At 49.2% G+C, this 27189-nt stretch overlaps 13 protein-coding genes across 13 annotated transcripts; 7 read left to right on the top strand and 6 right to left on the bottom strand.

Moving 5' to 3' along the window:
* Positions 1 to 176: 176 nt before the first annotated feature.
* N7537_008729 (CobW family GTP-binding protein) lies at positions 177 to 1621 on the bottom strand (the record flags this gene model as incomplete). Its single annotated transcript, XM_056899783.1, has 5 exons — positions 177 to 542; positions 621 to 1228; positions 1285 to 1296; positions 1353 to 1436; positions 1498 to 1621. The coding sequence occupies 5 exons, from the start codon at positions 1619 to 1621 to the stop codon at positions 177 to 179; spliced, it is 1194 nt and encodes a 397-aa protein (XP_056751859.1).
* A 297-nt stretch (positions 1622 to 1918) lies between these two features.
* Positions 1919 to 3717, top strand: N7537_008728 (Mob1 family protein; the record flags this gene model as incomplete). Its single annotated transcript, XM_056899782.1, has 2 exons — positions 1919 to 2143; positions 2191 to 3717. The coding sequence occupies 2 exons, from the start codon at positions 1919 to 1921 to the stop codon at positions 3715 to 3717; spliced, it is 1752 nt and encodes a 583-aa protein (XP_056751858.1).
* Positions 3718 to 4166: 449 nt separating this feature from the next.
* On the top strand, positions 4167 to 4919 carry N7537_008727 (HIT family protein; the record flags this gene model as incomplete). Its single annotated transcript, XM_056899781.1, has 2 exons — positions 4167 to 4229; positions 4380 to 4919. 2 exons carry the CDS (start codon positions 4167 to 4169, stop codon positions 4917 to 4919), a joined length of 603 nt encoding a protein of 200 aa, XP_056751857.1.
* A 1039-nt stretch (positions 4920 to 5958) lies between these two features.
* N7537_008726 (HD domain-containing protein) lies at positions 5959 to 6647 on the bottom strand (the record flags this gene model as incomplete). Its single annotated transcript, XM_056899780.1, has 3 exons — positions 5959 to 6150; positions 6209 to 6561; positions 6611 to 6647. The coding sequence occupies 3 exons, from the start codon at positions 6645 to 6647 to the stop codon at positions 5959 to 5961; spliced, it is 582 nt and encodes a 193-aa protein (XP_056751856.1).
* A 191-nt stretch (positions 6648 to 6838) lies between these two features.
* Positions 6839 to 8738, top strand: N7537_008725 (uncharacterized protein; the record flags this gene model as incomplete). The annotated part of the gene is made up of 2 exons (XM_056899779.1): positions 6839 to 7072; positions 7131 to 8738. The coding sequence occupies 2 exons, from the start codon at positions 6839 to 6841 to the stop codon at positions 8736 to 8738; spliced, it is 1842 nt and encodes a 613-aa protein (XP_056751855.1).
* Positions 8739 to 9748: 1010 nt separating this feature from the next.
* Positions 9749 to 9931, bottom strand: N7537_008724 (uncharacterized protein; the record flags this gene model as incomplete). The annotated part of the gene is made up of 1 exon (XM_056899778.1): positions 9749 to 9931. One exon carries the CDS (start codon positions 9929 to 9931, stop codon positions 9749 to 9751), a length of 183 nt encoding a protein of 60 aa, XP_056751854.1.
* Positions 9932 to 11456: 1525 nt separating this feature from the next.
* On the top strand, positions 11457 to 13222 carry N7537_008723 (putative MFS transporter; the record flags this gene model as incomplete). The annotated part of the gene is made up of 6 exons (XM_056899777.1): positions 11457 to 11694; positions 11749 to 11910; positions 11958 to 12066; positions 12121 to 12158; positions 12206 to 13161; positions 13211 to 13222. 6 exons carry the CDS (start codon positions 11457 to 11459, stop codon positions 13220 to 13222), a joined length of 1515 nt encoding a protein of 504 aa, XP_056751853.1.
* Positions 13223 to 14666: 1444 nt separating this feature from the next.
* N7537_008722 (uncharacterized protein) lies at positions 14667 to 15942 on the top strand (the record flags this gene model as incomplete). The annotated part of the gene is made up of 4 exons (XM_056899776.1): positions 14667 to 14849; positions 14913 to 15032; positions 15083 to 15456; positions 15525 to 15942. The coding sequence occupies 4 exons, from the start codon at positions 14667 to 14669 to the stop codon at positions 15940 to 15942; spliced, it is 1095 nt and encodes a 364-aa protein (XP_056751852.1).
* Positions 15943 to 18107: 2165 nt separating this feature from the next.
* Positions 18108 to 19663, top strand: N7537_008721 (uncharacterized protein; the record flags this gene model as incomplete). Its single annotated transcript, XM_056899775.1, has 7 exons — positions 18108 to 18260; positions 18333 to 18419; positions 18478 to 18735; positions 18796 to 18912; positions 18965 to 19078; positions 19155 to 19337; positions 19391 to 19663. 7 exons carry the CDS (start codon positions 18108 to 18110, stop codon positions 19661 to 19663), a joined length of 1185 nt encoding a protein of 394 aa, XP_056751851.1.
* Positions 19664 to 20127: 464 nt separating this feature from the next.
* N7537_008720 (uncharacterized protein) lies at positions 20128 to 21198 on the bottom strand (the record flags this gene model as incomplete). Its single annotated transcript, XM_056899774.1, has 1 exon — positions 20128 to 21198. One exon carries the CDS (start codon positions 21196 to 21198, stop codon positions 20128 to 20130), a length of 1071 nt encoding a protein of 356 aa, XP_056751850.1.
* Positions 21199 to 21428: 230 nt separating this feature from the next.
* N7537_008719 (CoA-binding protein) lies at positions 21429 to 22055 on the bottom strand. Its single transcript, XM_056899773.1, has 2 exons — positions 21874 to 22055; positions 21429 to 21823 (listed from the first exon to the last, which is right to left on the bottom strand). Exons 1-2 carry the CDS (start codon positions 21956 to 21958, stop codon positions 21444 to 21446), a joined length of 465 nt encoding a protein of 154 aa, XP_056751849.1. The 5' UTR covers positions 21959 to 22055; the 3' UTR covers positions 21429 to 21443.
* A 140-nt stretch (positions 22056 to 22195) lies between these two features.
* N7537_008718 (Rad4 family protein) lies at positions 22196 to 24904 on the top strand (the record flags this gene model as incomplete). The annotated part of the gene is made up of 1 exon (XM_056899772.1): positions 22196 to 24904. The coding sequence occupies one exon, from the start codon at positions 22196 to 22198 to the stop codon at positions 24902 to 24904; it is 2709 nt and encodes a 902-aa protein (XP_056751848.1).
* Positions 24905 to 25671: 767 nt separating this feature from the next.
* N7537_008717 (intradiol ring-cleavage dioxygenase) lies at positions 25672 to 27144 on the bottom strand (the record flags this gene model as incomplete). The annotated part of the gene is made up of 5 exons (XM_056899771.1): positions 25672 to 26114; positions 26260 to 26425; positions 26498 to 26640; positions 26691 to 26843; positions 26895 to 27144. 5 exons carry the CDS (start codon positions 27142 to 27144, stop codon positions 25672 to 25674), a joined length of 1155 nt encoding a protein of 384 aa, XP_056751847.1.
* Between the last annotated feature and the right edge of the window lie 45 nt (positions 27145 to 27189).

Genomic DNA, 27189 nt, shown 5'->3' with positions numbered 1-27189 from the left:
TTTTTTTATACCTCTTCTTGTCTGACAGGGCTGTATTATTTTTCTCTTTTTTTCGTTATTTGGAAATGCAATTCTTGGCTAGCACTGGCTTTCGCATTCTAACCGTAAATAGGCCCTGGTGTCTCCTTTTATGGAGAAATGACTTCTTACGCTTGATCATAGACAATATATTCTCCTCATTTGGTAACCAAACAGGATTCAAAACTCTCCCGCCAAGGTTCTACACTTGATCCTAGTCCTCGTCCAATCAGCACAATCTTGCACTGGAGCGGTTTAGACTTATCCTCTGTGTCTATGGGCTCCGCATCTCGAATCTCGAATACATCCCGCACGGCTTGGATGATCCTGCTTGTCCCGTCATTCAGGATCAGTATACCCTTTAACCGATGAACCTCGAAGTCTATGGGTTGTGGCTCGGATGAGACTGATTTCGTAGGCGCAGGGAATGTTGTATCCCATAAAACAGAGCGCAGCCAGGCATCCACGCAGTTGACCTTATCTGCCGGGATTGGAGGCGTAACGATCGCAGTGGTAGAAATTGCCTAGTAATAGTTAGAATCACGAGAGCATGCCCTTCCCTGTTTGGAGCAGCCAGGAAACAGAAGGCAATATAAACATACCGGGTCCATATGGCTATGTCCCTTTTTACTGAAGTCCAGATCCGCCAAGTGATCATAAGCATGCAAATCCAGCACAACACCCTCAATCTGCGGCGTCCGGCTATGATCCGTCACATGAATCTTAGCCACGCTGTTGATAGAGGCAACACGATCTCGCACAGCCTCCAGCTCTTGCTCCGTAACCAGATCGGTTTTGTTGAGGATCACCACATCTGCATGCGAGATCTGCATATGCGCCATAGACAGAACAGGGCCAGAACCGTGGTCGTGGTTCACGTCATGCGACTCGGCCTTCTCTTCAGGGGCCGGTTCATCAAGCAAGTGCATAATGTTCTTTGCGTCGACGAGAGTGACAATTCCATCGAGGTAAATAGAACTACCGAGCCCTTCGTCCATCCAGAAGATCGGGGCGATGTTGCCTGGGTCGGCAAGACCGGTTGTCTCCAAAAGAATGTAATCGAAGGTGCCGCGGCGTTCCATCAATGACTCGATGGCCATTACACCTGAGTCTTTCACAGAGCAGCAGATGCAGCCATTGCCGACTTCCATCCATTCGGTTACTTCTTGGCCACCTTGATTTACTGTCATTGGTTTTTCAATGTCCATTGCTTTGTGATATAATGTTAGAATGTAAGTTTTTCGTCCATCTGGTTGGACGCCTTACAGTCACCAAATTCTGAAACTGTATTAGCGATGTATGTCATATCACACAGCCAGGTGTAATAAACGAACCGTTCATGATCACGGCAATTTTCTTGCCGTGTTTTTCTGTCAGGATATAGTTCAACAGGGTCGTTTTCCCCGCTCCCAAGTACCCTAATTAGTGTATCAGTCTCATATTATGACTTAATTCAATATGCACTCTATTCAATCATACCAGTAACCAGCGTGATGGGCACTCGAGCTGTTGGTTCTTCACCTACCGATGTTTGGTCGGCTGGCATTGCAGACACATCGATAAGCTCCGGAGGAGCATCCTCGTCTTCAAAATTGGCAGACATAATGTCCTATTATTTGAATGTTGTGTAAATATTAGAGAAGAACACAGAGTCCGAAGAAACAGAAAGCTCGTAGATGCGGCGGATGACGTTGTTTCCCAAAATAGACTTTAGGGCACAGGGCTCGGGCGGTCAGCCGTTGTTATGTTGATGGTTGTTATCTTCAGCGTCGATGCCTGCTCCCAACATTCGACCTTTGCTTTTATTAACACGATTTAATAGGGCGTTTAGGGGCCATTCACTCTTTCATCTGTTTCTCGGTTTTCTCGCTTTATCCAGCGCCCTCGTTACACTACCGTCATGACTGCTGCGGGAGTCTCTCCGTCAAGCTCCCCGCGGCTTCCCAGTCCTCCTCCATTTACTGAGGTTCAGATTGGACCACAGTCACCGTCAGTTGGCGAATCCTTTGGCAATGATGCAGACCTTCTTGGTGGTGTGATAGGAGAAAACGATGGCTCGACGCGCAGAATCCGGCCAGGGACCAAATCCGCCAACATGGGTCTGCCGGCGATTCCCCTAGAGCAGGTTAGTTGCTCCCCGCTACATATTTTCGACATTACTGACAAATTCAGATAAATTCTCCATTCCAGCTCCAGGAGCACCTCAAAGCCCAGTACCATAAGCTTGCGCCCAAGTACACCGAACTTATGGAGAAGTACGATCTGCTTATGGAGAAGTACGATGTGCTTATGTGGGAGTACAATGAGCTGAAGCGCAAATCATCTGACAAGGCGGACCCGAAGTATGATGTGCTTATGGAGGAGTACAATGTGCTTTTGGAAGAGTACAACAAGCAGAACCCCGACGAATTCGACATGGTGGACCGGACAAGCGAGGTTGCGGAAGAGCCGACAGAACCCTCAGAGATCAAAGTTGCCAAAGAGCCGAGAAAACCTGGGAGCGAGGTTGCGAACGAGCTGACCAAACCCCCGAATGGGTTCGAGGAAATTGGTTGGAAGTACGAACTATGTCGCTTCTTCACTCTCGAAGTTAATCGCCTGGTCGAGGGCTTTTTTGCTGAGAGCCCGCCATGCTCATCGCAAACTTGTCCCGAGATGCGAGTCAACGATTGGCAGTATATTTGCGCGGGCGCGGGGCACGATAGAGCCAAATATTGCTGCGCTATTGACTATTGCTGCCATACTCTGGATTGGGCCATGAACATTCTCGCCTCGGAAACTTTCGACAAACGACTTGTATTGCCAAGTCATGACAAAATCAAGAAACCTTTGGAAGATATCTTCCGCCGCCTCTACCGCTTCTTCGCTCACGCGTGGTTTCGCCATCCTGGTGTGTTTTCGAAGGTAGAGAGGCATGGCGGTCTGTACGTCTTTTTCAAGACCGTTTGCGTTCACTACAACCTTATCGCGGACTACACGATTCCTCTTAGGGCTGGAGGACCCGATGAAGCCGCAGCAGCCAAGAAAAGGAAGGAGGAAGCCGAGGGAAAAGCACCCAAGGAAAAACCTATCAACAGCAGCAATCGCTTCACTATTCTACGCAAGGAAGGTGATAATCCATTCGGTACCGCTGCGGAGAGTCAGGACCCGGCGCTCGTCACTAGCGCGACCACCCGTCGCCACAAGCACAGTCCTTCAACAGGATCGCGTGTTACACCTATCGCGGAGGATGCGGAGGACTTGGAAGAGATTACACCATCGCCATTGCGTGAGCCCCTGGAGCAATCACCCGAACCGCGGCCTGTTTCCGTTTTGGAAATACGGACTAGAGAGGAACCTACTGTCGCGGATGAGCCACCTACTGATGTAGGAAATCTCTCCGAAGAGCCAGTTGAGGAACCCCAGGAACAGCCACCGCAAGAACCCTATGAGCAGCCCTCTAAAATTCCTGAAGTTCAGGAAAAGATTGAGCAAGTTGAGCAGACTGAGCAGACTGAGAGGACGAAGGAACCCCTCTCCGAAGACTCGGCTACGAACTCAGAAGCGCCCATCGAGGAGCATGCTACGAAAGGCGATGGAAATACAAATTCCTACGAAGAGGCAACTCCTGCTGAAAAGCCCGAGGCAGAGACTGAAGTGTTACAGGAATCTTCCGTTGCCCCTGAAACCAAGGACGAGCCAGAGAAAGAGCAGACTTGACATCAACATCCTCTCGAACCTTTCACGCCAATCTCACACTGATGATAATTGACTGTTTGTATGTATTCTTCATATCTCCCTTTTTTTTGTTACCCTTGCGATCAGCGATGAGTCGCAATTCTTTGGCTCGATACTCTTTTTGTAATATAGTTCAGGATATTGCTTATGACCAATGTCAATGATACCCATTCTCCTGTGCTTTCTCGATATATTCATGGTTAAAATAAGGATATGGTTCGTAGATCTCACCTGGGCTGCCGCATCGGTATCTACCTAGAAATATGTCAATAGGTACATCGTGTACACATGTAGGTTAACCCAAGGTGAAGGGGATGATCTTGATATCTGATAAGCGCTTATCGACATATCGCCCGACATCACCAGAAAACAACCGGGACAACCTTGGAATCTTCCCAAATTCACCTCAATATCCTATATCCAATACCGAAATGTCAGCTCTCAAAGGCGCCAAAACGCCAATCTACTTTGGTTCCTTCATTGTTACACCACAGGTAAATCTCATCTCCCAAAAAAAACCCCCAGTCTCCTCAACCAACACCAACCACATTATAGCACAGAACCAGCCATAGACACAAGCACAGCCATTAACATGACTAACCCTAGCACACCAACATAACTAACAATTTGCTCCCAAACCTCAGGTCTTCCACACAACCCCCTTAACCTTCGCCCTGGTAAACCTGAAACCAATCCTCCCAGGCCACGTCCTAGTCTCCCCACGTCGCGTCGTCCCCCGCGTCACAGACCTCACCCCTGCCGAAACAAGCGACCTCTTCTTAACAGTGCGGCGCGTGGGCCGCATGGTCGAGCGCGTATACGGTGCCACGAGCTTGAACATCGCCATCCAGGACGGCGTGCAGGCCGGCCAAAGCGTGCCACATGTCCATGCGCATATCATTCCGCGCAAGGCGGCAGATCTGGACCATGCCGGTGGCACGGATGCGGTTTATGACTTGCTTGATGGGGATGAGGGGGATTTGGGGAGGGCGTTCAAGAATGCCGTTACTACGGAAGAGGGTAATCAGTCGACTGAGGTTGGGGATAGAAATGCTGTGAATTCGGGGAGGAGGTCTAGGTTCCCGGTTGTAGATAATGATGCACGCAAGCCTCGTGATGAAGAGGATATGAGGGCCGAGGCTGAGATGTTGTCGCAGGAGATGGAGAATGAGCCGCTTGATTGATTGGGTCTATGTCTTGGATATGAAGGTCCTGGACAATTGTATACATATGATTCTAATAGAGAACAGATATGAAAGTTCACTAGTAAGGGAGACGCTTGAGGAAGTCCTGGTGAAGTCCTGGGTGGCCCCGCTGTTCAGGTCATTGGTGACCTCTTGATAGATCAGGAATAAGGTATTGTCCTACACCACGATATCGTGCATATCTGGGAAGGCGCTTTCCAAGATCCATCCACAACTTTGATGGTCTTATTCTTGAGTACTAGCTGACTGTTCCTCCAATTCTCGGGAAGGAGGACGTCGGTGAGCATCGATATAGTTGCCTTGTCGAACAACAAACACGCTGAGTTGCGAGCGGGAGCCCATAACCAGAATTATTTACCCTCGTCATCGTATCATGGCAGGGCTAGTACTTGAGCTCTAACGTGGGCATTGAAATGTCAGGTATCTCGGCTAGGGTATCTTGATCCTCGACCACGTCTACCGAGTACCTCGTCACAAACACGTAGAAGCTCTGGGTAAGATCCTCCTCATAGAACTTTTTCGAAATCTTCAAAAGAGAGAAGTCAACTTCATTTCGGCGTAGCTTCGTATCTCATGTCAGGCTGGATTATATATAAGCATTTCGAAATGGCCGTGTTGTTGTTTTGATATCGGCCGCGCCGCCGTGGCTAAATCATCGAAGCTGTGGTCCTGTAGCACTGGACGAACTTCGAGAGTTGGATCGACTATGGTATAAGCACGAATAACCAATGTGTGTTCCTCGCCCACTCTATTAGAAAAGCCAAGAATTCGAAGTTGCCGAGGCAGAACGACACATACTTACCAGACATCAAGTATAGTGAAAATGTAATACTACGCCCAAAGCGTTTTAGAAATCATGTGTTCTCGTAACTCGTCCGCTATGGTATCTAAAGTACCGTACCCGAAAAAAAAAAAGAAATGCAAAGATGAAAATGAAGAAACAAACGCCGAAAACGCAATGGGTCTCAGTGCATGCATTCCCCATCACCTATTTCCTGCGATCATGGCGCATGCATATCTATGCCTTGTTCGGTCTCCCCAGAATAACTTCATCAGCCCATTTCTGAATCGGTTCAAACTGAATGCGCTTCCTGACATGGGTGAACTCGGTGAGATCCACCTTATGCGCGCGCTCATACTCAACCATTTGCAACAGCAGCTCCATCTTGTCGATATCATGCACGAATTTGGCCTCATCACTCTCGTTCGCCTCGTATTCCTCAAAGATTTCTTTGATTTCCCCACCCGAAAGGGCACCCCCGGGGGACCTTGCCGAGGAGGGTAGAGGTGATGTAATCCATAACGGAGGCCTCACGACGAGCCTTCTCGGGCTTAGTGACGGGATCGACTGGAGTGATATCGCCGACAAGCGCCTCGGCCATATCATGGATCAAGGCCATCTTTATGCAGCGCGGAATGTTGATCTTCTCTGCCAGGGACGGCGGGGCCATCATCGTCATGATCGACATGCGGTACATATGGTCAGAGATTGACTCTCCATTATCGATGCCGAAGCGGCGCCAGCCCTCGCGCTTGGTAGTCTTAAGGCGCTCGATCAAGTGGAAGAAGGGGACAGGCGACGTAGAGTTCTCCTCTAGGCGGTAGGGGAGGGTAGAGAGCACTACAGATATCAGCTTCGCGGGGTCTAAGAAGAGGGTTTTGAGGCTTACCGGTCTCGGGGGTCCACGTAGAGTTGTCGGAGACCATGGCTGATGCCTTTGGGGAGAGAGAATGACCGAGAGAACGAAAGAAACACAACCAAAGAGGGTAGTTGGGAAGCAAAAAAAAAAAAACAAACTACACCAGCGCGGGACTGATATAAGCTGCAAACAATGCAAACTTTCGTTATCTATGTTTACTCTTCGCCGCCCGTTTACTGAAGTCCCCTTTGACACAGGATGGCTGCAACAAGGCCTGTTCGGCCGAAACCCCTGGACTGGCCGGGTCCCTCGCATTTGGATGTGTTCATTCGCAACCTGAAGCTGTTACATCTAGATCAACGCGAGGATTGGCCCGGTATATCTCTCCGCGCCTTAACCCCAACATCACAGAACCAACGACACCGAACCCGACTGATAGAATGGGCCCTGTACCACCTCTACGCCATTTGGGATCCGGAGACCGCCCAAGATGTACGGTTACTCAATTGCCAGCTTCGAATTTTCTGAACTTTACTGACATCCCCTGCAGAAACTCCGGCCCTTCTTCCCCCCGTTAGAGCCTCTACAGTCTGTCAACCTCCGCGCGGCCTTGTTTCGGTGTCTAGGTGAATTGAAGAAGAACGGCGATCTGGGAAGGGAGATTATTCTTCGCAAAACCATGCTGGATGATTGCAAGGGCGATAAATTCGAGGAGCTGCTCGCTGGCTTCTCCGCCGCCGTTCTCCGTAAAGTTGTGGCGGTGTCCGCGGACGAGATGCTTTTGAATCCTGCCATGAAACTTTCGACTACAGCGGCCATGACCCTAACCGACTATCAGAACCTCCTGCCGCTCGTTCTTGCTCACCAAGTATCTCTTGGTTCTGCGGGAGAGCGCCATGCCCGAGTTAGAGAGGCGTATAATCGGTTCTCACAGCTCCTAGATCATAAAAAGGTCGAGCTGGCCGAACGTGCGAATCAAGGATCAAGTGATTACATGGATGACACGCAGAGCGAGCCGGAGAGCTTGGTGCGTGAGTTACAAACAAATTGGCTGGGCAGCGAAGAATGGGCCACTGCACTGCTGAAAGGCGGATCACAAAGCAGCACTGATGCTTTTCTGGAACTCCCTTTCTCTGAGGCATGGATGCGAGCAAAGGACTCGAATGTAGACAGTCTCAGCGGTGGCTTGAAGCAGGATCTGGTTCTTGATTTGGAGGCTCGGGTTCTACTTCAACGAAATCGACTACGCAAGTGGCATGAATACAACAAGTCCCTCTTACAGGAAAGAGGCCCCAGCGAAATAAGCACAGCCCTGCCTAAAGAACCACGTGTGCTATTCCGGGATCACCAGTCTCTCACAGTTGCTAGTATATCCAAATCTGTTCGCCAACCCGGGGATCGCGGGCGGACGTTGAAAGGCCCAGAGAAATATCTCCTATCCTCTGTAAACGAGGCCCTATCCCGTATCAACGGCAAATCTCGCGTCAAGCCTGCAGTTTTCACACCGGAGGTTAAAACGAGCAGCAAACTACAATTCAAAAGCTCGGAGATTATCAGCTCGCCATCAACAGTGGCTGAAGATCACCACGCCACAGGTCATCCAACAGACTTAGAAATCCAAGAGCTCCATCAAGGGCCTGAGCCCAAGCCCAATCCATATCCAGAACCAGAGTACACTCAACCCTCTCCCCCAATCGTCCGCCTCTCTCCAAACCTCCCCTCATCAGGCGACGAACCAGGCCCAGAACCAATCAAACGCACCCACACCTTAGCCGAGCGCACGCGCAGATCAATGTCCCTCCTTCCACCCGTGGCCCACGAAGCGCCACGGCCCCGCCGCAGAGCCCGCCCGTCATTCCCGGTCAACCAGTTCGTGACGCCGCGGAAGACCTCCGCGCACTCAACTCGTTCGAGGGGCGAGATCTCACGTGCTTCGACGCCACAGGATCAACTCTTCGAGGAAGATGCTGAGTACGCGAGTGTCTTTAAGTCGCGGCCGCGTGTGGCACTCAGTCCTATCTCGTCGCCGGCTGTGCATGTCAGTCCATCTTTTGAGGAGGAGAATTTTGAATTAGATTACGAGGATGGGGATGAGAGCGAAGGTTGTGAGTGGGGTGATATTGATTCGCCTTTGGCTGCTCCACGATTGAGGGGCTAGGTCGTCAAAGTGTACATATACGTTCGAACTACCGAATTACACATACCTAGGTAGATATAATATCTACTTGACCGACACGATACTCAGCGGTCTTTTTCTCCTCCAGTCGGGAATGGATCTTGTTAAATCAGCCAAAATTCGGCAGATTCACCAAATATGACCCATAAACAATAGCCGCGCAAAGCGGAACGGAGACAGCAAAGTAGATCCAGAATTTCGGGTGACCCGGTGCATATTCACCAGCCATGCTGAATGTTGCTGCTACCCATGACAGAGGTATAAAAACAAGAGCGACATAAGTCAACCGCCTCACATTTACAGATTCTGCTATCGACTGTTGCGCATCAGAGAGCTGGACCATCGACGTTACGACTGGGATTATACGCTCCAGCGACTGACCATACTGCTCAATCTGGTTGAGTAGTAGATCGAGGTCATTCACAATTAGGGACCAGACGCCTGGGTCCCCATTTTGTTTTCAAGTAGTCCAGTAGTGCACGAAGTGTCTTGTCGATTGAATTTTGTGTTGGGATTGGAGAGATCGGTGTCGCCATTTCTGAAGGTCTATCATGTCACCTCGTTCACCGCTGATAGCAGAGTTGACGTTACGGAGGGAGTATTCATAGTATGATAGGAGTCCTGCGGAATCTCGCTCTTCGGTTGTGGATCGTAGTAGCTGACGGCTCAAGGATATCTGACGTTATGGAGGTTTAGACTAGCTATCATCCAGAAAACTCGATCACTTCGAGGAGACACGCCCAACGGGGGATGAATTTCTAGAAATACTACATCCCGAGAGTTCACTAAGTCTAAGACAAACCCAAACTCTTGGAACTTCGAGCCTTATGCGAGTATTTGCTACGTTGGGGGGATGTGCTCTGGAAACACAGCGTCTGCTTGTCCACGCTGGGCTGCTTTTTGATACACCCCGGAATGTCGCTTATTCCGAAAATCAATATTGAAGAGTATGTGTGCACCAGCTGTCCGGTCGTCTTTGTCGATATTCTTAATCAGGAGTTTGTGCAGACGGAAGCTGCGGAGACCAGCGGCGACATGCAGCCGATATCGAGAGGACATCCTTTTCTAGATATACCGACTTCTAGTCCCAGCTTCAGAAGGGGTAGATGCTCCTGGGAAGCCGGGCTTCCGATGGCTCGCGCTTCGTTGGAGCCCACGTGGTTTGGGTTTGACATGATCGCGGCCTACCTAGACCGCCCTGATGCCTTATGATACATTTACTACCTAGTTATGACCTGCTGATCAATAGTTAGACGCTGGGCTGAAATTCCCCTTATTGGCGCGATGGTTTTTTAGTCCGGCAGTAAATAGAACTCTTCATCGTTGTACTCCGTCGTAGCTGCTGCATTGAGCCAGGAAAGAGAGAGCTGCATGATACATAGCGTCTTAAAAGTATGAAAACAGCCGATGTCGAACAATTTCCACTGCAAAAATATCAAGGGTTTGTTGGCTGCGATACCCCAAAGGGCGTTTCAAAAGACCCCAAAGAAGTCCGAGGCAAAGGATTTTAAAAAGTGAACAGCAAACGCATAGGGATATAAGAATCAAGCGACATTGGAGAGTGTTGCCAGACTTCCTTGACGGGATGTACGTATGTAGATGAGAATTCTGGCTCGGGTCCGTTTGCTCTGGGGTTAACTAGATAAAAGATGCCTTGGTTGATTGTAAGCCAGTGTGAAGATTTGAAGGGATGATAATGCTAGGACGACTAGAAACAGTTGAAGTAGCGGTTAAAGGCCATTTTGATTCCTTGACATTTTTCTCTGGCATTTTACTCCCATGCTCTGTATATAATCTCTCGGCCCAATTTTTCGATCCTGACTCGACCTAACCAAGACACTAATAGCTTCACTTATTGACTAGTAGCGTACCAAAACCAGACCCAATGCAAACCAAAGGCCCTCCCCAAAATCAGACTTTATGCAAAATTACAGCTATCTGGCCTTTCGCCCATTCAAATCATCAAATCTATCTACCCCAACTCCAAGCGGTGCCTCCCGCTCTCGCGTGCGGGGTCCAGGGAATACTATCGAGTTAGGACGGAACGCTTATCTCTGAACAGCGATTACCTTCCTATACCGGCCTAGAAATATCTTAGAGCACCGGCAAAGCGACCTGTTAGAATGAGATGACTAGAGCGATGTTTATCTGACCATGCTCTGCCTTCTCCAACTATCTAGGAGTAATGCTGTTGCACTGGCGCTGATCTCTCTTGCCGTACACTCGCTCGGCTGTATCACAGATAAACGAATCGACAGCCAACCATACACAATACTAGTACTAAGTTCTAGGCTCGTTTTAGTTCTTATTATCAACCCAGGCGGCATATGCCGCACTTCTCATAACTCCACACGCTGTGACTGGTATCTTAGATTGACAAGCTTCTTCAGGAAGGTTGGTGCGCAGTTGTATCTATTGCCGGGCTTGATAGCTTCCTGTTTGGGATTGATGCTCTGATTATCTCCCTTGGCCAAGGTGGAAGAGAGGGGCTAGAGAGAAGGCAATGTTTGCTGAGATGCTGTATTACTAGAGGGGGTATGGATATATTAGGAGTTGTAGTTGGATTTTTTGACCCTCGCTTCATCCCTCTTTTTGCTTTACCATTGTCGAGCTACGTTTCCTGCGTTCTCGGTGTGCTATACCTAAGGTAGACCCCTAGACGAACCAACCCAACCACCGAATCGACAATCAAAATTCACAATGGGGTCAGACTCTTCAGAAGGACATACACAGTCTGTCGGTGGAAACCTCGATATAGAAACCAAAAATGGAATGATAGCGACCGGAAAAGCAGATGCCGCCCTCGAGTTCCTGCGCACGGAAGATATCGCAGTCATAACAGAGGTAGATGAAAAGGCACTCGTGCGAAAGATTGACTGGATGATCATGCCATTGATGTGGGCAGCGTATAATCTTCAATATCTTGACAAGGTACTCAGTAGGTAAAGCTTTGGAACCAGTAAGAGAATGTGTCTAATCATCGTGTTTACAGTCAACTATGCATCCGTCATGGGCTTGCTCAGCGACACAAATATGCACACTGATCAATTCTCCAACCTCACGCTTGCGTTCTATGTGACATACTTATTCTTCGAGCTTCCGACTGGATTCCTCATGCAGCGCTTGCCGACTGCTAAGTACTTGGGGGTTAATGGTGGGTCATGGTTCATGATTTTGATATCTGGTGTGCTGACCCATTAGTTACAATATGGGGTCTTATGACGACCTTAAATTGCACTGCAAAGAACTTTCCAGGTCTGATGGTCCTTCGCGTACTGCTTGGATGTTTTGAAAGTGCGATTGCGCCTGCGTACGTGCACTCTCCAAGAACCCCCTTCTTAGACCTCTTCTTATATCATTTCAGATTGATCCTGATCACATCGATGTGGTACAAAAGAGACGGTACGTTCATTTTCATACACCAACCATACTATACTAACCAACAACAGAACAACCCCAAAGAATGGGAATATGGTATCTAGGCACAGGAACAGCCTCGATAATGGGCGCCCTAGTAGCCTACGGTCTCCTCTTCTACACATCAGACCAATTCAAGCCCTGGCAAATAATATTCCTCATCTTCGGACTAATAACCATCGCCGTCGGAATCAGCATCTTCTTCTTCCTCCCCGACAACCCCATGACCTCCCGTCTAACCCACGCCGAGAAAATCCTCGCAATCGAACGTCTCCGCGAGAACCAAACCGGAATCGAAAACAAGCATTTCAAGCGCAACCAATTCGTCGAGGTCTTCCGTGATCCACAGACCTATCTCATCGCCATCATCGTCACAGTCATGAACGTCCCCAATACAGCCACGAGCAGCTTTACCTCGATTATCATCAAGAATTTCGGCTTCACCACCAAGGAAACAGAGTTACTGAATATCCCCAATGGAGCAGTCAGCATAGTCAGCATCCTTACTGCATCGTATTTCGCAGGCTGGTACAACCAGCGCTGTCTATGCGTAGTGGCGTCACTGGCGTGCGGTCTTTTAGGCGGGTGTTTACTTGCGTTCTCGCCTAAGAATATGAAAGGCGCCCAACTTGCCGGAAACTATCTGACGCAGGTTACTGGGTCTGCCCTGCCAATTATGTACTCACTTGCCGGTGCCAATGTCGCCGGTCATACGAAGAAGGTTTCCATGAATGCTATTCTGCTTATGTCGTTTTGTCTGGGAAATATTTTTGGTCCGCTTACTTTCCGCACTGAGGATGAGCCGGATTATATTCCTGCTAAGATTGCCATTGTTGTTACCATCTCGGTGGCAATTGTGTTTACGATTGGACTGAGGACCTACTATGTTTTGGAGAACCGGAGGAGGGACAAGAATCTGGAAGGCGAGGTTCATCAGGAGAACTCCGAGTTTTTGGATATGACGGATTGGGAAAATCGGGAGTTTAGGGTGAGTTGTACTTCCTCGCATCCATTGAGATAGTAGCTGACTCTTTTAGTACAAACTTTGAACATTCCAGGGTTCTAAGGTCATATTGGATTGGAGTTCCCGCTGAATTGCAACATGTTTCCTTTTCTGGAATGGTTCCGCTCTTTTTTGGGCAGTCGCACACGCCAATTAGCTGCAGAAAACAATTCAAACCCTACTCGTTCTACAAAGAGTAAATGTGATGTACGTTAAACTCGGACAAACACCGCACAGGGCAGCAAATTCGATCATGAGCTTCCTTTTTTACTTGAGCTAGCGGATACACCTTGGTATAATAATCGGTATAATCGATTCATTTTTAGTGGTATTTGTTTAGATCTATCCGGAAAATGCAGTGAGCAAAGGTAACAAGACCGCTGTAACAACCCAAGCAACTTGGCTGTTCTGGCGAAAACATAACATAGCCAGCATGTTACGCGGAAACAACGTATTTCACTACCGAGCCACCCTACCCAAAACGCGTCAATTATCCCTCCCGTGTCATACTTGCATGATTTTTCTAGTCTATTGGTCGACACTCTGGATGTTTACGAAAGGGAAAGTCCACGGCTTGCATGAATGGCACGGGCCATGAGTCAGAGTCAGGGGCCTCCAATTTCATCCGAATACTTCGTGCCTTTGATAAAACTGGTTCTATAGAGTTCTCATTATATATCTCAATGGCCTGGAAAAGGCTAAGAGAATGGCATGTCAGATATCGGAAACGTCCCCGCTATTTTTCGCGAAACAGTCAAACGCATCCCATCCTGGCATACTTCGAAAAATGCAAGCGCTATCTTGGCGTCCCTAAGTGAGTACATTAAGCCGAAGGATTCGGCAGAAAAGAAATAATATAAGCCACAACGGGCACTAGCAGCCTCTAGTTAGATAGTCTAAAATTCAATTATTCAATGTATAGTACGTAGGCACCAATTAACCAGTTCGAATTTATTACCAAATAGCGATGACTCGCGTGAACCGGGATCGAGTGGGGGTCAAGTAGTTAGTTATGATGTGGATGTCTCAGCCAAACATGAAACGCGCATGTTAGAGATAAATTGGGGGCCTCGGTTTCGAGACCTGAAATGTTAAATCCTTGCAAGTACCCATGTGCACTATCGTCGCATGTAAATACGAGATTCAAAATATAGAAAAAGTCCGTGATTGGGTATATTAGACCTTAGGAAAAGGAATCCGCAACAACCATAATCAAACAATCAAAATCAAAATCCCTGCAACCTTGCCACGTTTTGGCAGTGTGACAGAGATCAATTCTACAGGAGTCCCTTGCTCGGGATCTGGCAATCTTACTCGGGCGTAAATGCTGTAATGGGCATTGGTCTCCAGATAATTGCCTCTGCCCTCGTGCGCTACTTGGGCCCCAAAATTTTCATGTCCGAGTGTACGGAGTACATATTTTGCTGATGTTGTCCAAGAAAATAAAACCCATCCTTCCAAGGAAGTTCTTCGACGTCAATTTCTCCCTCATGGCGCTTCCCTCAGACACACTCGTTCACTCCCTTGGTCATAATGCCTTGGGAAAGATAGACATCGCTGTTCAGTCGGTCCTTTTGGCTATTGTTTTTGTTTTTGTCGGTCTGCGGTTATGGTCACGACGATTGCAGTGGGTTCCACTGCAATTGAATGATTTGTTGATTATGGTTGCCACGGTAGAGTTATCTATCTCGTGTGTTCCCCGCGATATCCCGACAAGACTAACTATGAGAGTATAGTTCTTTATGGTCGGTCGCTACATGGTGGAAATCATCATGGTCGTGGTGTGTGGAATGGGGCTGCATTCCACCGAAGTAGCCCAGGTCGGAGGGTCCGAGATTTTTGTCCAATTCAATCAGGTAGGTCACAACGAGTGGCATCTATTTGGTTTAAACTAACCTACCATCAGCTTACATATGCGGGTGACCTTCTCTGGGTCACGGTGATCGCCTTGATCCAGTTGTCAGTCCTCGCCTATTATGTGCACAACTTCGGTCAGCGCACTATTACCTTGCCAGCATATGTCATTATGAGTCTATGTTCGGCTCTCTGGGTTGCAGGCTCCTTTGCAACTGCGTTTTTATGTACCCCGCCGAAAAGAATATGGCTTGCCGACACTCCGGGTCATTGCGGTGATCGCAAGATGTTGCATACCGGCATCAATGCGAGTGAGACTATTCTCAGCTTCTTTATTGTCATTCTTCCCATCCCATTGATATGGGGCATACCCTTGTCAAAGACTAGAAAGACTTCACTGGCGTGTATCCAAGTGCTAGGGCTGGGGTAAGTAATACGTGGTTGTGTGCAACGGACAGTTATACATTACACCTAATGACTAACCAATGACCCAGCATCGTTGCCATTATTGCTATCTGCATGAAAATGGAGTTCGACCTCGACCCAAAAGACTCAACCTACGGCTCTGCCAGGAAGTCAATACTTTCATGTATCGTGCCTCTTCTGGGAATAATCGTTGCCTGTCTCCCAACTTTGGAGCCAGCCATCCAGAGGATGTTCAAAATATCGGCGCTTCCCTCTCCAGTCCGTGCATCTATACATGATCCGACGTTTGCGAGGTATTGGAAGACAACGGTCCTTCCGGGTAGAGGGATGGAGGAATCAGAGATGCCTCTAGTCACTCTCACGCAGCCTTTCGTGGCAAAGATGAGCTATCTCGCTCCTGGGAATATTCAGGTCACTTCTCATTGGGAGGTTCATTCGTCGCGAAGTTCGGCGAGACTTGATAGATCACCCGTACGGCAGGCCTGATGAGGTTTATATCGAGAAATGTATGGCTTATATAGAGCATTGTAAACTTTGGGTCTGGTACCCGGAATATAAATATATTACGTTTATGTCTTTTTTTTTTTTATTCCATAGGAGTACGGTAGGTAATAAATGCCCTCGCTATCGACCACCCGAGATATAGTTTGCCCCTCCAACTATTCCAGTAAATCTAACGGTTGACCCCTGTTTTTATTGCTTTCTTTATGAATACTAGGGATGTCAACTATATCAAATATGAAAGAAGAGGAGGCGACAAAAAAAGTTGAAGTTAAAAACCCGCATACGCCGGGAAAGTATATATCTTAAATATGAAGACATGTCGTCCATTCATATATACAGATCCCCGTGCGTCCTTTCTTTCCTCGAATTCTTTAGTATTACAGTACACATCAAACTCAGATGAGAAAAATGGCTGTCTTGCCTTTGTTAATGTACTGAATAAGCCCAGCGAACCACCTGTGCACGCAATCAATACATACTCTCAATCTGGAAAAGAGAGATATGCTTTATATATGCCGACCGCTGACATCTTCCATCCCAACTCATCGTGGTTGGCCAATTGGCCTAGTGGTAAGGCATCCGTTTCCGGTGCGGGAGATCGTAGGTTCGAATCCTGCATTGGTCGTTAACTTTTTGCTTTTGTCCTCTATAGACACGGGGGACGTATTTTTGCATCTTCGTTATTACATGGATCGATTGATATTATATTACCCAACTGATTAATTGACTTCATTGAGGATGAGGGGTAGGTGGGAGAAAGGGGGGGGGGGAAAGTCACATGGGGTTAGTTAGGGCTTGTAAGCCAAGGAAGTTACTCCATCTATATCTAGAGATACCGAGACCTGGCTAGACAGACCGTACATATATATATGGGCGTCAGAAACACCTAGAGACGGGACTGAGTTAGACAAACAACAAGCACAGAATCAAATTAGCTGCTTTTAGTACACCAGATGTATCATGTATATATATATATACCTTCCTAACCCAGATGGAATTTAAACCCACCTGGATAGAATGAACATATAATCAACATCTATGACATCGATCATGTCCTCAACAATCAATGCTTCATTCACTCCCCTCTCTCTCCCCAGGTGAATAATTAATGAATCAAGTAGACCGACTGCCTAGTGACATACATAAATTTCCCTCGCCATACAAGGAAGAAAGAGGCCCAACCCATACCAACCACCCCGGCCAGGCAAGAACAAAATGGAGTAATAACAAGCCCAGCCGATAAGAAAAAGCAGTATATAATATTTGTTGTAGGCTAACAAAAAGCAAAAAGATAACGACCAATGCAGGATTCGAACCTACGATCTCCCGCACCGGAAACGGATGCCTTACCACTAGGCCAATTGGCCGCCTTGTGTATCAATTGATCAAAAAAAGGACACCTGAGAAAGGTTAATCCAGCGCCAGCTGGAACCCTAATATACAGAGCTAGCTACATAAGTATGAAGGTATGCACGGGTATTGTGGTCTGCAGGTACCGGATAAGACCTTACATGGGAGTTGCATCTGCATTGGCGCTCAGAGCGACCACTATGAGGGGCAGTAAACAAATCCATGAGATCCTAAGCAGGAGATAGAACTCTAAGGTGGACGACGTCTTCCAGGAAGGAACAAACAACCCCTTGAGCAGGGTGTATTGCCCACCAGCAACCAATTCCCGGAAAAAAGCCCGCGGGATTGAAGACCCATGGTAGAAGCATCAGCAGTGCAGGTCCTGGACCCTACATAATCTCCCACGACAGGATCATCCCTTGCATAGCAGGGGGTGAAACCATGATCAACGGGGAAATTGGTCGAGATCAAGCATTGGTGCATTCCTGTCGGAGGAGAAAAGAATTTAGCCACCCTGTCAGAGCAGCGAAAGAAGCCACCCGGATTGGCCACGGGCAGCGGAGGAGCAGGACGCGACGACGCCCCTTCATATCCCGTTATAGCAGAATGTCACCAAGACGATCCGTTCTGAAAAGATTAAAGAAAGCCTGGAATCCCTGCAGGCGTGTCACATTCTCGTAGACGCCCATTAATACCCCTTCTTGTTTTTTTTAATTTCCCTCATCCAGCTCCGTCGCTCGCCAACACTCCTTTCTTTCAGCTCGATACTTGCGGTAGAGACCTATACAGCCGACACAATGGTCAAAACCACTTACGCCCTTACGCTCTTTGCGGCAGTCAGCTTGGCGGCTCCTGTTGCTCAGCTGAATGGCCGTGCCGAGAAGCAGGATTCAGTTGAGCACAAGAACCTCATTGAGGAGATTCCTATTTTTGGACCTATGCTTGCAGGAGTATGTGCTTTCCAGTTTCGTTGAGAGCCGAGGTATTAGAAAGGAGAAAGACTAACACCAATCGACCAACAGAAGCAGGGTGCCAAGCGCGATGAGGCTCAGGCTCAGCAACACAACCTCATCGACAAACTTCCGGTCCTTGGAAAGATTCTTGGCAACGTAAGTATGTCCTTTGGCATTGAATACAAATATCGGGGTACCAACTGAAGCCTACCAGCAGGATCAGCAGAACCAGCGCCGAGATATCTGGACAGATGGTGTCGGTGATTTGCCAATCGCTGGAGGGCAGAACTATGGCCAGAACGCCGGTCAAAATGAAGGTCAGAACCATGGCCAGAATGCCGGTCAGAACGCTGGCCAGAACCACGGTCAGAACCGTGGTCAAAATGTCGGTCAGAATGGCGGCAAATTCTGGCAGCGTGACCTCGAAAGCACCCTCAGCGGCATTCCCATTTTCGGAGGTCTTTTCGGAAAGGTATGAAAAGCATTCTCAGCCATTGAAACAGTTACTAGAAAGACACCTGACATGACACAGAACCAGGATAAACCCTCTCACCAGCAGACCGAATCTCCTGCCAAGCACATCGACACCCGCCAGGCGGGTGGTTCCAGTGGTATCTTCGGTATCCTGACTTCTTTGACTAGCGGTGGTGTAAGTTCTTCCCAGGGCACATGATATACACAAGAGCTAATAACCCAAATAGCCCATTAACAAGAGCCACAAGCGCGGTGAGGAGTTAGAGCAACTGGAACAAATGGGCGGAATCAATGGAGGAGCCGTTGCATCCGGTGTCGAAGCTGAATCTTCTGCCACGCCGGTATGTCATACCACAACCTTCGAGGATGCCTCGAGAGAAGAACGCCACTCAACCGATGATACTGATACTGTGATAGATGCGCCGCAATGAGCTCGCCACCCTCATGGCCAACGAGGGTCAGCAGGGCAACCAGAAGGGAGCCGGTAACGAGGCAGCCAAGGAGAGCTCCAGCTCCAGCGGCCTCCTGGGCGAATTAATGGGCAAGAATGGCCTTGGTGCCCTTAAGGGCAACGCCCACCATGGAATCGGCATTGGCCCAGTACGTGCCACCCACTAACACAGAAGTACGACACCAAGCTAACATTCATGTAGATGCGCCGTGAGGCCAAGGAGCTTGAGGCTCGGGTAGCCCCCATCCAGGGCTCCACACTGACCGGTGTTCTCCTCCAGGGTGGTGCTTTGGGCAAGGTTACCGGTTTCCTTTCTGGAGGTGCTAAGCCTAATCCCGGTTCCAACTCCCCCTCTAACATGGGCGATGGTTCTACTTCGGGTCCTCCCGACCCTGCGTCTGGTGCTGGTCCTCACTCTGGTCCTGGCCTTGCTGCTGAGCAGCAGCAACAAGGGTCTGGTGCTGCTTCCCAGTAAGCTGTACGCAGGGCAATTGATTAAGTTTTATTTATTTCCATCAATCGAACAGATGGGCATAGGGATTTTCATGAAATTAGTTGGACTAGTCGACCAAGATTAGGGACGTGCAATCGGTTATGCTGGGTTGTTAAGTTGTTATTTAGTATGCCAAACAATGTCAAATGCTTTCATTGATTTAATAATAAACGGTGTGTAAAACACAGGCAATTTTGAAATTTGAACACAGGAACCCGCAGGAAAACCGTGCTATGTAATGAGACAGGCAGACGAAGCTGCAAGGAGCGCACGCAAAGAAACCAAAACATCGAAGTCGTTAATCGTAGTCAAATCAAAACCGGCTTTTCCGGTCCGGACCACCCAGTTAAAGAGCGCCCTTGGGGGGTATCAGGTCGTTACACGCGATGAAATCAAATAAAGACACTCGAGATGGAACAAAATGCATCCGAAAGGCAAAGTCAGGCCTAGTCAGAGTCATCATACATGTCCACATCGTCCACTACCACCGTCGTCCCTAGCGCCTCCTTCCCTTCCCGTATCATAGCCTGCAGTTGCTTATTCAATCTCTGGATACTGGCATCTTCTTCTCGTTCCTTGCGGCGCATTTTAGCAGCCTGCCGCTGTATATCAGCAGACGCAGGAGTATCCCTCAACCGAGGGGATGGCAGTCCCCCCTGTCCCTTAGTAGGCGAGTGGGGTCCGATAGAAGAGTAAGCGACTCGTTTAGCGAGGCGGGGCATCACGGCAGATTTGCGGCGAGGACTCGATGCTTGAAAAGTGCGCCGTGTGCGGAGTGACGGGCTAGCAAGCTCGCTGCCACCCACGAATGGATCCGAGCTCTCAGGTACCACAACCCAGCTTCGGTCGACCTCGTCGTCTGGATATTGACCGGGTACGGGTGTCGAGCAGAATGTGTTCGGGCTGTACATGTCTTTCTCGGTGGACGGGGTGGTCGAGGGCAGCCAGCTGGATTCAAGGGTTGTTGCTGGGCTGGATGACATGTCGTAGCCCTGTCCTCCTCCTGCGTAGAACCCTCGGAATGCGCCAGTCCAGCATAGATCAAGGACTTTGCTCACAGCCTTGATCACTGTCTGGCCCCAACCTGTGGGTGTTGTGGTGTTGGGGCCATCGGGGCTTGCGGATATGATGTCAGAGTCGCGGCGGCTGCGCTTGCGACTGCCGGTGTAGTCTGCTAGGTCTGCTGACTCGTCGCTGAAGTCGAAGGAGGGTGGAAGGAAGGATTCGCGGTATCGGTTTGGACGGTAATCAAGCTCGGCCGAAGCGTGGAAATCGTTGCCTCCGGTTACGCTTACTGAGCGGTAGCTAGGGTGGATCATCGGGGACTCGGTGAAATTGCACTCAAAATGCGATGAAAGTTTCTCTGTGTTACGACGTGGTCGCTTCCGACTCAGTGAGAGAGAATAGAGCGATGTGGAAGCCGTGGAGGCTGGGACTTGGAATAGCTGAGAGGGCGCATTGGAGAGGTCAAGTTTAGGTGGTGAAGCAGAGTTGAAGATAGCGTGCATGTCGGGCATTTTAGAAGGAAAGAAGGGAGTAAGACAAAAAAAGGACAAAGAACAAAGATCAAAGATCAAAATCGGAGAAAAGAAAAGAAGAGAAGAGTCTCTGAAAAAAGAAGGGAAAAAAGCGAGAGGTTGGATATCCGTGTCAGGATTAGTGTTCCTTGCAAGTCACTTCTCTTTCTCTCACACTATTTAAACCCCCCCAACATGACATTCTCATACATATATCCCATATATCCCATATTCCCATATTGAAATTACAATCGCTGGCTGGTCCATTGTACTCCAGCTGCCTCCAATCCCTCATCACCATCAACTAACACACACCAACCCTCGCCGCCCTGTCCTCCATCTCCCGCAATCACCGCCTCAAAGTGGCTGTGAGCGTATTCCAACACTTGATCATTAAAGGTACCAGGCTGTAACCAAACCGCAGGGATCCCCACCGAGTGCGCTTCCTCCAGCACCTGGAGGGTCACAGCCGGGGGAGTCACCACTGAGAGGGAAGTCTGCGCCGGCGATGGCAACCTGGCTGGCGAGGGGACTGTATCATAAGCACGCGAGGGGAGAGTGATCTGCGCTGCTCGGGGATTGAGTGGTGTCACCGGTAGGGAGTGTTGATGATACCAGGCGAGGACTGTAATGATTTAGTTTTCTACACAAATGCCAAAGAGTGTGTTCCCGTACTCTTGTATCCGAACTTATGAGTGTCATTGCTGGCCCCCGCCACCGCAAAGCGGGGGGAAGAGAAGAATCGCTTGACTGCCGCCATGGTAATTTGAATAATTTGAATGGAATAAATTGATTTATGTTCTCAAAGAGTGAAGTAGTCTTTGAATGTTATGGTAACTGATAGCCAAGTAGGTAATAGAAAACAGTTTTAAAGTTGCAAAGGAAAGAAAGTAAAGCGCGCAACCTCGGCCGATGACGACTTTGTCTCCTTTCATCACCCATCTCCGACATTCGGCGAATTTGTTATTTCACGTCTTCGTCTTTCACATTCATTTGTATGCCACCCTTCCTCCCTCGCAAGCGCGTATCCTCCGAGGACCCGCCCCCAGCCAAGCGCCTGGCCCGGCCCGATAATGCTCAAGCTCCTCCCCAAGTTCCGTTCCACCTCTCCGACTCCGACTCCGATTCCAACTCATCTTTGAGCGACGCACCTGAAGGCCTCCTCAACAAGGACAATGTCCCTCATGCATCTGAGGAATCTGAAGATGAAGAAGAGGATATTGACTGGGAAGATGCGATAGACACAAACACTAGCGCCAATACACCTACTGTCGCAGCTCCGGAGCTACAGGACCTAGAATTGACCTTGGATCAAAATGAGACACACGTGGCTGACCTTCTGGATGGGAAGAAAGGGCCTAGTAAGATCGAGCGCCAAATCCGGATCCAGACACACTGTATGCATGTCCAATGCTTGCTTTTCCACAACGCTATTCGCAATGCCTGGAGCAACGACCCCAAAGTTCACGAGATACTGCGCAAAAAGCTACCGGAAGGGATCCACAAGGAAGTCAAGAAATGGCGCATAGCATCGGGCCTAGAACTCCCAGAGCCAAAATCTGAACCGCCGAAGAGTAAGAAGAAGGGTAAAAAGGCCCAGAAGAATAAAGACTGGAGTGAAGAGTCGAAGCGCCTGGAACCAGGCCAGCCGGATATGAGCCGTGGCGATCCAATCATTACTTTGATCAAGGTGCTGGTCGCATACTGGAGGAAGCAGTTTCGCATTACAGCGCCAGGACTACGAAAGTATGGATACCGACCGGTATCTGCTCTTGAAACCGCCATCACCGACTTTCGCGAGGAAGAACATGACCCAGAACGGCATGGTGAGCGTATCTCCAACCTTGACGAATTTCGCGCGATCGCCGAGCGTATGCAGGGCTCACGGGATGTTGGCGCGCAGCTCTTCACGGCTCTCGTCCGTGCTCTAGGCATTGAGGCCAGACTCGTGGCTAGTCTACAGCCACTGGGTTTTGGTTGGACCAAGGGAGAAACCTATATACCTCTCACACCTTCCAAGGCAGATAAGGAGCCCGATAACGAAGGGGAGTCGGAAGCATCCGAGCCTGAGACTGACGCAACTGAAAATAAACTACCAACGAAGAACAAGCCTAAACAGTTTGACGAGGATCTACCATTTCCTATTTATTGGTCCGAAATTGCCTCACCCATCACGAATGAGATCATATCTGTCGACCCGCTTGTACTTTCCAACCCCGTGGCGCCATTTGCAGATACAGACCTACAAGCAAACTTCGAGCCACGCGGCGCAAAAGCAGACCGGGCCAAACAAGTCATATGCTACGTTGTCGCCCACTCGTCAGATGGCACTGCCAAAGAGGTCACAACAAGATACCTTCGACGACGGACCTGGCCCGGGAAAACGAAGGGCTTCCGAATGCCTTTGGAAAAAGTACCCATAGGTCCACGCGGGCACTACATCGCCTTCGACTGGTTCGGGATGGTAATGCGCGGATACCAGCGAGCCCGAAAGAGCAAAACAGCAGTCGACGAACTCGAAGAAACTCGAGATCTACAGCCCAAACAACCCGAGAAAAAGAAAACAACGCAAACCGTTGACACTCTGCAAAGCCTCCGAACTTCCACCGAGTTTGTCCTAGAACGCTTCCTCCGCCGTGAAGAAGCCCTCCGCCCCGGCGCGGAACCAGTCCGAACCTTCATCGCCGGAAAAGGCGCCCGTGCTAAAGAAGAACCCGTCTTCCGACGAGCAGACGTGCTAAAATGTCTTTCCGCGGAAAGCTGGCACAAAGAAGGCCGCCAGACAAAACCGGGCGCGGTAGCTCTCAAGCGTGTACCCATTCGCGCTGTGACGCTCATCCGCAAACGCGAAGTCGACGAACTGCACCGCCAGACCGGCGAGAAACCTTTACAGGGTCTATACGCGCGTGACCAGACAGAGTACATTGTCCCGCCACCTATTCAGGACGGCCACATCCCCAAGAACGAATACGGTAACATCGACTGTTTCGTGCCGAGTATGGTCCCCGTAGGCGCGGCGCATGTCCCCTTACCTGGTACCGTCCGGGTGTGCAAGAAGCTTGGAATAGATTACGCGGAGGCAGTGACGGGGTTCGAGTTTGGATCGAAGATGGCTGTGCCGGTTATTCAGGGTGTTGTTGTTGCGGCTGAGAATGAGGATTTACTTCGGGATGCTTGGAAGGTTGAGGCCGCGGAGAAGAGGAAGAGGGAGGAGCTTAAGGCCGAGAAGAAGATCCTGCAGACGTGGAGGAAGTTTTTGTTTGGGTTACGTATTATGGAACGGGTTAGGGATGAGTATGGAGGTGGGGATCCGGATGCTGATCGGGAGCGCGATTCGCATAATCCCTTCGCCGTACAGAAGAAGAAACAGGTGGAATCGGATGATGATGAAGTTGATGAAGAAATGCCTGATGGGGAATCGTCATATAATGCGATTGATCATGGCGGTGGCTTTCTTCTTCCTGGACATGAAGATGATGTGGACAATGGGTTGATTGTCGAGCACCATCATGCAGGTCCGTCTCATACTGATGCCGATGACCCTGATGACAATGAGCCATTCGAATCTGGATCTCCTGCTGCAAACTCCCCGCCTGTGTCTATCTCTTCGGATTCAGATAACGAGGTGAATAGTGGCAAGGGTGAAGACTCAGAACCTGAATACGCACCTCGCCCGACACGCCGAGTGCGAGGCCGAGGTCGTTAATGGAATGAATGTACCATCCATATCGCTGGGACTGGAAAGGGCTGGGTATTTTGTTATGTACTATGTACCAATGCCAGCAGTCTCTTGCACCAAGTAAATAAAGACCTCCGTCGTCAATAGTAACTACATGCCACTCTCTAAGTACTGTAACAGTGGCCACTCTTATTTTAGCGTCTCTGAACTCGACAATAGTTCCAAGGATGAGTGACGACTATGTAGTATTCTTTTAAACAGTTTACCCATATGTCTTTTTGATCCATGACTCTGTTATTCGTCAAGTTTGTATAATAAATATGTATACCCTTGGATCAAACCTGGGCCCCGGCAATCAGGTTTCCCATTCTTACGTGTCGTTCTAACTCGAACGCGCCTAGTAAATTTGCTTAAAAAAACGCTAGAGCACTTGGTCTCGAACCAATCACTAACTATATACTACTAGGCCCACGATGAAAACCGGTTTCTTGTGCATTGCTGCACTGATACAGACCAGTCTAGACAATCAAGAAGTAAGTCCATATTGTTTGTGGAGAGCGAGCGGATCAGGATTCATTTAAAGTGATGCTATCTTTTTTTAAAAAAAAAACCCCCACAAAACTATTGAATACTATTGAATACAGGCTCAATACGAAGAGTAAGGCAAATCTATCAGAAATATCTTTTAACTATTGTGACAGTGAATACCAAAAAACTAGTCGAGGACATGAAATTGAACACCCGCGTGGTCTACCCATTTACCGCAGTCGAGAGACAAGCGTGCCCCGTCTCATTTAGAAGGACGTGGGGGAGGCAGATGGGGCAGCACCGCTGGCGGAACCGCCTGGGGGAGAACCACCACCACCCATAGCAGCACCGGCATTTTCATTCTCAACACCACCCTGCTCAGTGTAATAAGCTGCGGGGGAAACACTGGAGTCGACGGTAGAGTCCATACCAACGGAGATCCAAGCGAAGATTCCATCGGAGAGATCATCGCCCAGATAGACGTATTCCATGAAGGGGTCAATGGTATCGAGCTCTTCGCCGAGGATGCTGTCGTCCGAGTTGAGGGTCACCTCCTGGGTATTGGTCGAGTACGGGTAGATTTCATCAGCGGCAGAGATGAGATCCTGGTCGAAGAAAATCTGTCCAACGTGCGACGAGTGCGAGGAGTACAGACCGGAAAGGGTTCCGTTTGCAAGGACCTGGGTCTCGTTGGCTGGGTGGGTGAGGACTATCAATGAAGTTAGTAAGGATTGGAATGGATTTCAGCTGGCAGTATTTGGCAAAGGTCATCCATGCGAGCAAAAAGAAACAGTAAAAACAAACAGAAAAAGCCAATAACCATGAAGGGAGAATTTTGTATCTGGGTATCATACCGTGGATGTGAGTTGCGCGGCCAGTGTAATGGCCAGGGAAGGTGGTTTGCATCTGGATAACACCCTCCTTGTTACTCTTCTGGATACCTCGATTGAAGGTCGTGTTGAGGTTAGTCTGATCCTCAGAGTTGCCGTTTCCACTGGCGACGACTCCAGAATAGACGCCCTATAATGATAGAGGTGAGTGGAACTGTTCGTACTGCAATACAGTGGGAATTGGAGTGAAGGGTGTACTTACGGTGGAGTTGCAGTGCCACAAGTCCATGTAGATCTCCGGAATGGGCTCGCAGGTGTTGGTGTCGATCAGCTGGATGTCCATGTAGAGAGGAATACCCCCCTGGGACTCCGCCATGTTGTCACGAATTAGCTCACCGGTGACATCTAAACCGCGTTAGTAACATTGAATCAGAAAACAGAAACGGGAAGCTAACAGTAGGGTCCCTGGGTGACATCGGGTGCGAGAATGCAGGTAGCATCAGTGCCAAACAACACATCGGGGTCGGTAGAAGAATCCACTCCCGTGAGGTTGGAGTGGTGCGAAGTGTCCAGGGCGCTATCAGAGCGCGCCTTGAGCAAGTGGCTGGCTATCGGGTTGTTAGAATGTGGTAGTATTTGGACCCGACTTTAAAACATACTAGGCTGAAGTCCAAGGCGGCGACGAATGTTCTTCACGGCCCTGTGACGACGGGCCACATTTCGGTTCTGCTGGCCTCGACGCTGAAGGCGAGAAGAGCATTGCGCAAGGCTGCGCGAGTGAACAGGGGCACTTTTCAAGAATGCAGCCCGCTCAGCAGCTTCGGCTCCAACATCATGTCCTGGGTGAGCGGACACGATGCCAGTCAGAGCAGTCAGGCCGATGGCAACAGCAGATGCGAGATGAACCATGATCGAGGTATTGAGGTAGTTAAAAGTTGAAAGTGAAAGTGAATG

This window comes from Penicillium hordei (assembly GCF_028827395.1).
Source record: "Penicillium hordei strain IBT 12815 chromosome Unknown utg000004l_segment0_segment0, whole genome shotgun sequence".
Classification (NCBI taxonomy): Eukaryota; Fungi; Ascomycota; class Eurotiomycetes; order Eurotiales; family Aspergillaceae; genus Penicillium; species Penicillium hordei.
Note: the sequence above shows the minus strand (reverse complement) of the source record. Positions and strands in the feature narration are given on the sequence as shown.

Bases quoted from the DNA above. Each gene is read 5' to 3' on its own strand.
- N7537_008719 (XM_056899773.1), bottom strand. From the start codon at position 21,958: ATGGCGGCAGTCAAGCGATTCTTCTCTTCCCCCCGCTTTGCGGTGGCG. The intron at 21,824-21,873 runs GTACGGGAACAC...AAATCATTACAG, and splicing joins TCATAAGTTCGGATACAAGA to TCCTCGCCTGGTATCATCAA.